This window comes from Acanthisitta chloris, unplaced genomic scaffold (genome assembly GCF_000695815.1).
Source record: "Acanthisitta chloris isolate BGI_N310 unplaced genomic scaffold, ASM69581v1 scaffold15675, whole genome shotgun sequence".
Classification (NCBI taxonomy): Eukaryota; Metazoa; Chordata; class Aves; order Passeriformes; family Acanthisittidae; genus Acanthisitta; species Acanthisitta chloris.
The window spans coordinates 6,613-17,339 of NW_008674622.1; the positions used below are offsets into that span (position 1 = coordinate 6,613).

Genomic DNA, 10,727 nt, shown 5'->3' on the forward strand with positions numbered 1-10,727 from the left:
GATAGAAACTTTGCTCAGAAATAAACCATGTGCTATAACAAGGTGAAGTGTGTGTACATGTATAAATGGTGACCAGCTGTAACTTGCTCTGAACCCAACAGCACATGAATTATAACACATGATCCGTATTTTCTTTTTAAGCTCAGAGTGAAGCAAGCTGGGGTGAGCATTCAAAAGATTGTACCTGGCCTTCAGACTATGGGCATCTGCTTGGATCACTACTTCAGGATCATTCACCCAGAAGTACCCTTCACCATATCTAGCATTCAGAAATTCATCAACAGCCAATTTGTCTTCCAAACTAAAAGAGAGATGATGCCAGAGTCATGGAAACAACGGCCAATGCTAGAGCTGAGAGGTACTTTGCTGTTTTCAATAGCATAAGTGTTCATATTAAATCAGGAATTATGCTGAGTTGAACTAATGTTTTTCTGTGTACTCCTGGCCTGACATAAGTCCTATAAATAGCCTTTGTGCAGTAAAGAGATTAGATGGTTCTGTTTAGAGAAACAGTAGATGCTTGTAGACAAATTCTGCTATCACCTCACCAGAATTTGAAAGCTTTCAGTCAGAAATAACAACTCTGCTCCCATTTGAAAGGCTTAGAAATATGCTGTTCTTCTAATGCAGCAAACCCTACGTCTTGGCAGTTTTCCTGAATAGCAGTGGTAAGGCCAAAGGAGGGTTAGATTGCTTTCTGATTCACATCTAGTCTCAATTATTCAGAGTCCCAGAATCAACTCAATATCAGTTGAATTTGGAAGGGATCTCTGGAGATTTCTAGTCCATCCCTGCTCAAAGCAGGGTCAACTGGAGCAGGTTACTCAGGACCATGTCTAGTTAGGTTTTGAATTTGTTCAAGCATGGGGACTCCATAGCCTCCCTGGGTTGTGATCTTGCTTTTTTGCCTTGTTCACTCCACTCAGGTTCCTGCACCACACTAGCCCTTGCAGTCAAGACTGTGCCAGCATTCACATCAATGGTTCAGGCCAACTACCTGCTTGTGGAGCCATCAGGCTCAGCATGGAGATGCACCGAGTTGTGTAAAACTGAACAGGCCTCACTTCCCCATGGGCTATGCACCTCACACACTCATTTTGCAATGCAAAAATTTTCTTTGTCAAAGAAATAACTACTTTGTACATGGGAAAGCATTTAAGGCTCAGGCACCCAGCACAGGCAATGCCAGTACCCCGACCTTGGATTGCATCTCTGGCAGGCAAAGACCACAAGTTGTGGGATGAGCATTGCTGCAATAATGCACCAGGTACCACTCCTGCCAAGGGCCTGGTGTCCAGCAAGGGGTGGGAAAGGGCAGGAGATGAGGGAATTGCTCAGAGATAAAGCCCTGGTAGCATTGCTGCAGCCATAGGAAAGAGATGATGTCCCCTGTGCCTCCATGCATTTTGATTCCTAAAATGTGAACACATGATTCATTCTTAATTTATGCCTTCGAGGGGAGTTATTTGCTACTGGCTAGGTTTCAGATGTGGCTAAAAATAGATCAGTTAGCTGTGCTTTTATTTTTTGTAGTCACATTTTCAGATTCTGATTTGTCTTCAGACCCCCCCCCTCTCCCTGCAACATCATGTAAGGGTTTGCCAGTTAAAATTATCTCAGCAAAAAAGGTCTTGTGTTTGCTTTATTTTTACTGAGAGGACTGAGCATGGAATGATCCTCTGCTTCGTGTAATTAACTATAATGACACTTGGTTTAAGTGTTCTGTGACCTCAATTTTGCTTCTCTGAACAATGTAATATGGTCTAATTTTCCCTTCTCTCCTTTCACCTTTACATAATGAGTGTCAAATCTGGTATTCCTGAGATTCAGAAATAAAATTTAGAGTTGAGGAAGACCTTGAAAAAAGTGATGCTAGCAAAACAAGGAACTTTAACTAGTCACAGGTACAACTGAACTTTCTCCTATGCTGTAGGGGTTAATTTACATGGTATCTCTGGTGTTCCAATCCTCTTAGTTTTCAAGCTGTTCATTCAGTTGCCCTGGGGATGAGATGAGAGAGAAAGAAAGAAACAGGAATTCCTAGATTGCTGTTCAGGAACCAATGATACTTACAAAACAAGCAAAGAATGCTAATAATAAAAAAAAATAGCCAAAATCATAACCAAACCTCAACAAAAAAACCAACCAAAAACTCAATCTCCACCAAAAATCCCTTCTACCTTTCAGGCATTTTTGTACCTGCTTATTTATGTTATGATAGTGACTGAAAGCTCCAACTTCCAGGAAGAAAAGTGCCATTGATTTTATTGTGTCATGAACTACCCATTGTGAAATCAAACTTGAAATGTTTCACTTAGCCTCTGTGGGTCTCAGCTCCCCTGTGCATGACGCTGACTGACTTCTTCAAGTGCACCTCAAGAACGAGGAGAGGGAGAGGGTGAGGGAGAGGGAGAGGGAGAGATGTTGTGGCTACTGGGGTTCCTCATGAAGTGGAGGAATTTGAAGCATGGTTGGGTTCTGTCTAGCAGTAGCAGTGAGTCAGTGACTGCTTCTTGGGTCCTGACATTTCGTTACTTGCCTAGTGTAGCTCCTCTGATCAAATCCACCTCTAATTCTAGGAAACATAGTAATTCCTGTGATGATCCAGACCCTACAAAAAGCCACTGTCCTTAGAACCCATTCCCTAACATGAACATCAGTAGTGCTGAGCATCATGTGGCAGTCCACACTTCTGAAAACTCTTACCAACGCTTGTTTCAAACAGGCCAGATGATCTGGATGGAGTCCCTGCAGTGCATGCTCTACCTCTGCTCACCTTTGCTTCGCACTTTGCACGAACTGGAGGAGAGACAGATGCATATTGCAGACATTGCACCTCACGACGTGACAAGGGATTTGATTCTTCTCAATCAGCAGCGACTGGCAGAGATGGAGCTCTCTAACCAGCTGGAGAGGAAGAAGGAAGAACTGCGGATACTGTCGAAGCACCTGGAGGAAGAGAAGAAAAAGACTGAAGCTCTGCTCTATGCCATGCTTCCCCAGCATGTGGCCAACCAGCTGAAAGAGGGGAAGCAAGTTGAGGCAGGTGAATGCACAGGATGCATTTGTGATGTGTGATTCGTGGACCAGGAGATGGAGAGGTGATAGAGAGGTGCTGGCACAGCCCCATTGCCACAGTTGTGGAGTACATTCTCTACTTGGGTAGGAGGAGCACCCCAAACCCTTAATCTCACTGATAATAAAAATGAGAGTATTTTTTCAAAGAAAACTTTGGAAGCTCTTTGCCAGAATTATTCTTGAGGGGGTGAAAGGCAGTAGCAGCTGCCCACTCAGGGAAGAAAATTCAGTGTTCCAACAGTAATCCGAGATTTTTGGTTTTATCATGGGTATGCAGGCTCAGAAATGAAAGGAATGAAGAAACTGGTCTTTCCTAGAAAATTCCCTTAGTTCCTTTAGGCTATCTATAAACATAGAAACATGATGATTCCCATTGTAACTAAGGATGGCAAGAATATACTTAAATTTCCTTTAGTAAGCATAGATATGAAGCTAGGGGTAAAGAGCTAAGTGTGTCCTGTATATGAGGTATTTGGATGCCTGGATTGTTTGAGATGTGTGATGATTCTTGTATTTGATACACTCTTACATCAACATCTCTCCTTCCTCTCAGCACCCATATATGAGTATTACAACGGATAGGTCATGTGTCCTAAAAGAATCACCTTTCCAAACAGGTTTCAAACAGCTGTGATTGCTAAGCCATTACAAGTACTTACCACTGGTCTTTCTGCTCACAGGAGAGTTCAAGGAGTGCACTATATTGTTCAGTGACGTTGTGACCTTCACCAACATATGTGCCCAGTGTGAGCCTATTCAGATAGTTCTCATGCTGAATTCAATGTACTTGAGGTTTGACAGGCTGACCACAGTGCACGACGTGTACAAGGTATGTGCTGAGCAATACAGGCTCTAGAAATAGTCTGAGGGGAAAAACAAAAAGTTGTTGTTTTGGTTTTTCGGTTTCAAATGCACTCTTCACCCCAGCATGATTTTCTATAAACCATAAAATACTGCATATTAGTAGTGGGGCCACAGAGAGAAACTAAAAAAACAGGCGGAAGTGTCATTAAACATGTTTATAGTTTTTGGGCAGGAATGTAATATCTATCATGGGCTAAAGTCTCTTTCGACAATGCTAATATCAGGATGGCTGTTCTTTCATGCATCTCTCTCTCTCTTCCTCCTTTCCTAAATACCTCCCCAACTTGACAAGGTATCCTGGTTTATGGACCAATTGGAATAATTTTCCTAGTCTCATTATTCCAACCTGTTGTAAATAGGTCACTATGTCCTTAAGTGTCTCCTTTGGTGGGAAATTACATTATAAACAATACCCTGATAATACCTAGACTTTGTTTCATTTCATGGAGGTCTTCAGCAATGATATTGATCTCCTGCTGACCACAAAGTGTTGCTTAGATCTAGACATTAATGTACTTGTTGTCTCCAGACCATGCCGAAAGCATCACAGTCCTGGTCAACCTATAATTATAGTGTTATCAGCATCTCTAGAGTTAGCCAGATTTCATGAGCTGAAGAGCAAATGCTAAGTTTCTGTCTGTCCCCAGTACATTAAATATTTAGGAAGGCAGAAATAGTAAAGGGTGAAATCCAAATCTCATTTGTTCCTCGCGTGGTTCATCCCGCAATAAATTGTACTGGGAAATCAGAAGCGCCTCGCATGGTTCATCCCACAATAAATTGTACTGGGAAATCAGAAGCATTTCTGCCTTGGCAAGGAAACTGTATTCAATAATTGAAGCATCCAGGATATGGCCCACAGATTGTAGGATAAATTAGCATCATATTCTATCTAAATCATCCATCATGAGTAAATGATCTGTCACTATAATAATCTCCTTTTGATGCCTGTATATAACTCCTATTAATATTGAAGGAGGTTACTAGGTACAGAGAGAGGGAGGACGAGATTACTATTACAGGGAATTGGGAAAGAATTGAAATAGTGAAATCGATCAAAGAAACTTGGCCCAAGCTTATAAACATCTGAAGTTATGAATAAATTTTGTTAAATTACGTCTCCTACCCCAACTGAAAAATAATTAGGTTATCTATTTGCATTAGTAGCATTTTACAGTAGTTTTTAATTTGTTACAGAAAATTACTGGCATTGCTGTGGGTTTGGCTGTCTGATGGAAGGCATGGACAGGAACACATTCTTTGAGACTGATGTGCTGAGCAGTTTGAAGTCATTATGCTAATGAACAAACCCAAATACTAAATCATGTTTCTGCTCTCCTATTGCTGTTCATTTTTAAGACATCCAATTAATTTGATTTAAAAGATCTCTTGTTTACTGAGGGTAAATGTGACAATGAAGTCTCATAAAAGCAGTTTACAAAATTTCCTTACCGTGTAACTATCTTCTACAATGAATTTTGAATGTTTGAGAATTCTCTGTTTCAAACAGGCCTATTCTATTCTCAAAAAAATTCTGGTACAGAGACAAACTCCAAAGTATTTCTCAGGTGCTTTATCATGCACTTCAAGGAGAATGGATTCCTGAAGGAGGACGAACCTTTCAGCATTTGTCTCACAGGCTGTGGATGTTTTGGGAAAACAGCTGGTTGTGAGGAAGATGCTCCTGAACTGCTTAGCTCACACTACATTCTCTGACATCCTGGAGATTGGAGACTTCTTAGTTTTATGTGGACCCCTTAATCAGCAGTGATTTAAAATCATTGTGACTATAAAAAATAAAATCTCTCTTAAATAAGAAATATGTACCAATTGTGAATCAGAGCTAATTAATAACATCCAGCTATCAGATAACCTTCTGGCTCTGCAGTCTGTGTGTGGGGATAGCTCTTTGTAAAGGTCTGCCCTGGGTAAGAGGAAGGCAGACAGGCTGACACTTGCACAGCTTCCCTTACTCCTCAGGGTCTCTCACACTACTGTCTAAAGTGGGTCAAGTAAGCAAGGACAGAATGTGTTGAAATTTTTAGTGTGGAGTCAAGGAAAGGATCCCCAGCTCAAGGAAACTCATGCATGCTAAAGCTCTTCAGTGACTGAAAAGATCTTTTAGGCGAAAGGCAGAGTTGGTGCAGATTAGAAGAGACCCCCTAACAGCAAAAGACTAACCTGAACAAAATATCCATGGCATGCTTATATACTTGTCCCTCTCCATTAAAGGTGGAGACAATTGGAGATGCCTACATGGTGGTAGGTGGGGTCCCTGTGCCTGTGTCCACTCATGCAGAGCGAGTTGCTAACTTTGCCTTGGGGATGATCTTAGCAGCTAAAGGAGTTCAGAACCCAGTGACTGGAAATCCTATCCAAGTGAGTTGTTAACTTGTTAATGCATGTGTGTCTGTCTCCTTCTTGGGTTGGGCTTCTGGTTAGTGTATTGCAGTAAGACCTCGAAGAGCTGCTTCTGGCTCCTCTGTGACTTTGGGCAAGGCCCACTTGGGAACATTTTTCACAAAGAGCCTCTCCCTGTGGGTATCTGATATCTTACTGGTGTCCAGTGTTGTGTTGAGATGAACATTTAGGTGGCTGGATAGCATGAAGAAAGATGTTAAATAACAAGCGACATTTTTGGGGGGTGTTTTATGTCTTTGTAAAGATTAGAGTTGGGATCCATACAGGTCCTGTCTTGGCTGGAGTTGTTGGAGAAAAGATGCCTCGTTACTGCTTGTTTGGAGACACAGTGAACATAGCTTCCCGCATGGAGAGCCACGGTGTCCCCAGTAAAATTCACCTCAGCTCCAGTGCCTATCAGTGAGTAACCATGATGGAAAATTTACCTGTTACAAGAGGTGCTAAAAACCACTGCCTTGACAGCTGCAGCTTTCAGTGTCAGTGCTGCTGTCTTAGTCACTGATTTAAGCAGCTTGTAAAGGAAAATCACTGCTTGGAAAGAGTTTTGTTTGTTCTGATTATTCCAAATGTACTTATATATGGAGACAGAGATTTGAGAGTCTCCATCCTAGAAAGCAAAAAAATAATTATAACAACTTATTTGGCGGTACTAATGAAGTGATGTAGATGCTAGAAAGGCAGTCAGAACATTTAGTACCAAAAGCTTTAAAATCTCTCTGACTCAGCACAATACACAAACAAGAAACAAGTTTCATTTACACTTACTAAGGATTAACTGTGCAAACAACTATCCTTTTCATGCTGTAGTTTACTTTCCTGAAACTCATGTTACTAAAAATTAAGTACTACAATTTCAAGAATTTTATGTATGCATAAAATCTATATGCAAGAGGTGGAAGCAAAGACAAACTACAAAGGAAGGAGTACAACATTGTCGGGACACATAGGAAGGATATTGGGGAAGTGAGAGCTCAGTTAGCGTTAAAATGGGCAAGGAAAGTTCAAAGGCAGTAAGAGGAGCTTCTGCTGTGTTAGCAGAGAAGTATAAATGGAAACATGGACCTGCTGTGGCAGGTGATTTAGTGACAGTGTCCTGAAGAAAGGCTGAGTTACTCAAGGCCTCCCTTGCCTCAGTCTTCACTGATGAGATCTCCAAGGTCCCTACACCAAGAGTCAGGTTATAGTAGATGTATTTTCAGTAGACATAGGTGAATTATCAGCATTGGAAGAGGATCAGATCAGGGTTCTTCTGAGGAATCTCAACCTACAGAAAAATATGGGAGCAGATGGGATATGAGAGCACTGGGTGGTGGTGCTGCAGTGCTGCTGACTGAGACCTTTGGAAGGTCAGGACTGCCAGCCCGATAGCAACTGGAGAAAGCCAGATGTTACAGCTGTATGGAAAAATGGCAAGGAGGACAGGCTGTGAAGCTATAGGCTGATCAGATTCATGTCAGTCTCAGTGAAAATCAGGTCCTCTTGGAAGCCACTTTTTGGTTAAATGAAGAAGGCAATTGGGAATGGCAAGTCTGGATGTAAAATAAATGAGTAAATCATGCTTGACGGACCTGATTGCCTTCTCTGATGAAATGACTGGGGATAATTCTGTCTAGCTGGTCTTGGCTGCCTCAATTCTTAATTTCTATTTAATGGTCAATGAGAATCCTCCACCATACTGAGGTATTTGACTATGTGATGCATTGATTTTTGGTCAGGCTGTATGTGTAAAGCTATAACAGCACAGCAGGCCTGAATAAACAGCTGAAATGAATCAAGACTGTTTTTTCCCAGACTGTTGTGATATGATTACTTAGATTATAATAGCTCTTTCAAAATATCAGTAGTCATTTTTGCTAATCTTGAATTTCCATGTGTCATTTTCCCCCTGATACTTTAGGTGCCTAAAATACAAGAATTTCGAGATTACTGAGAGAGGAGAGATAGAAGTAAAAGGTAAAGGGAAAATGCACACATACTTCCTCATTAGAAATAAAACTGCAACTGAGAATGAGATTATGGGAAGGCCAACGAAAGACCTAGATTCTGGCCATGAATCTGTTCAGTCCTTTCAAGAAGGCAGGACTGAAACAATACCAGGTTCTCATCAGCCAGGTAGAGTCAACTCAACATATCTTTCCCCTCCTTGAACAAATGAACATGAATACAACCCAGTGAAACGTGCTTTTCTGTTCTTCTTTCAGTTACTCAGACTCAGCCAGAGAAGGCCCAGACCCCACCTATTGCAATGAAGTATGCTGATGTCCCCACAGATGCACAAAACAGCCTCAAAAGAAGAAACCAAATGAAAACTGCAGATTTAACAGGTACATTTTTAGTTACCATCTTGCAGAGACAACAGAACTAGGAAATAACTGAAGTTTAAACTTGCAGGTTCATTATCTTCCTCTTTTGAATAACCATTGTTTTAGTCAACCCAAAAATTCAAGCTGACATATCCCTGTTGGTGAAACAAATCCTTCTGCACTCTGTTTAGGGCTAAACAAATTTCACCTTTGGAGCAATCCCAGGTGTTAATTGTGTACCAGGGAGAAAGAAGCTGATAAAGCTGCCAAACCTCAGACCCCTTCTGGCAGTGCAAATAGAACAGATGAATGTTAGACAGCTCTTCACAGACCCAATTGTTCATGTACATGTCTTTTCCTAGGAAAGGTGTAATTATGGGGAAGCCCTTACTGACTCAAGCCTGAGACAGACCTCACTAGCTGTCCCACCTGGCAGTCCTCACACCAGATTCCTGCAGGAGTCAGAAGGATTTACTGCCATATTCATGTTCTGCAACCAAAGTTCACTCTTCTTTGATGTAGCTGATACTGAGAGATAACAGATTTGATGCCATAACAGCCCAATCTAATGCAGCAAGTCTTGTAATTCTGTTTGTGGATTTTATACAGATTAAATATGTTGTCACTAATTGCAAGAAAATGTTTTACTCCCTTCCCTCCCACCTCCTCAGATGTGGTAGTTGATCTAGTACGTGATGTGCTGACAAACAGAAACCTCTATGGTCATGAAAAACTCACACTGCAGGAGTGTTTCCTTTCAGGCAAAACTTGTGATTCCAAAAGCGATGGGAGTCTCCATGGCAACCACCATGCAGATGATGGTCCTCGTCCTCTAAACCAAGGAAGAGTCAAACCTGCTGCTGAAGAGCCACGGAATAGAAACGTTCGCTCTAATTTTTGCACTTTAGTCTAAGTTTCTTACTTTTACATTAAACAGAGCAATTTGATTATGATTTTGTGCATTTTGCTGTTGTGGAACTGATTTTATACAGTGAGTACCACCTGATTTTGTAAGAAAAAGAAAAGAAAAAGAAAAAGACATTTCATCACAGTTTTCAGTAAATACAGTGGAGATAATTTTTTTTTAGTCAATCTACATGTGCCATATAATACTCCCACTGGAGAAGAAAACCCTTGCAAGATGCTTTGAAGATGTATTTTTCAGCCTCCACCATGTCTTTGAATATTTCTATGTGAAAAATCACTTTTTGGTATGTGATGCAGCAATCAAGAAAGAGGTGACTCATCCAGCTAGAAATATTCCTACTCGAATGAGCACTTGCCATAAAAGAAACATTCCCTGAAGTGACCATCTGTCTTGACTTCAGCACAGCCAACAACTTCCCTGTGTAAGGTTAGCAGAGTTCCATCTACATTTTAACTGCAGTAATAGCTTCATCTCTTAACAGGCCTTTTGTTGGGCAAAGACCTTATGCAGTACAAGTGCAAACCAGATCCAATACAGCCTGTATTTTTGCATTCTGAAGAGAAAATAATATGTACTTGATATCACCCAACAGTAAAAATCCCATCTGTGACCTTTGAACCAGCCATACATGCTGTGCTTAGGTAGGTGGTCGTAGCAGATGCAAATGGTGGAGTTGCATAGCATCAAATTTGTCACAACACTGAAAGACTGTTCAAGGCCTATGAACTATTTGGGAGCTTCAAATGAGTTTCAAGCTTATTTCTCATTTTGTCACCACAGTTAAATGAAAATAAAGTTTCAGGACTGCAGAGGGACCCTGTCAGCACTGGAATTAATGTTGCTAACATCATTGAAAACAGCAGCATTCAAGATCAACATCACTTACCTGGTGTCAGAGACTGCTCAGTTGAACTAATTCCATGCTCATATATTCCTAGATTATGCCTGATCAGAGATGGCAGAGAAAAACTGAAGTTCATCTGTCAGGGATTTCAGACATAGGATCAAAAATACAGCTGATATAAAGGTTGTGTACAATTTGGTGCATCATAAATTGTGCTATTGCTCCTATACATGGAGCTTGGAGTAGGTGGAAAGTGCTTGTACTGGGTGACTTTGACAGGAGATGTGCC

General features: G+C 41.1%; 1 protein-coding gene across 1 annotated transcript in view; it reads left to right on the plus strand.

Annotated features, from left to right (window-relative positions):
* The window catches only part of LOC103802891 (guanylate cyclase soluble subunit beta-2-like), a 15,923-nt gene extending 6,344 nt beyond the window's left edge, over window positions 1-9,579 (plus strand). Inside the window, exons 8-15 of the mRNA XM_009075421.1 lie at window positions 142-358; window positions 2,726-3,046; window positions 3,759-3,907; window positions 6,175-6,321; window positions 6,608-6,762; window positions 8,261-8,475; window positions 8,565-8,687; window positions 9,428-9,579. Of these exons, the coding sequence (XP_009073669.1) occupies window positions 142-358; window positions 2,726-3,046; window positions 3,759-3,907; window positions 6,175-6,321; window positions 6,608-6,762; window positions 8,261-8,475; window positions 8,565-8,687; window positions 9,428-9,579 (1,479 nt within the window). The remainder of the gene's footprint in view (window positions 1-141; window positions 359-2,725; window positions 3,047-3,758; window positions 3,908-6,174; window positions 6,322-6,607; window positions 6,763-8,260; window positions 8,476-8,564; window positions 8,688-9,427) is intronic.
* Window positions 9,580-10,727: the final 1,148 nt, after the last annotated feature.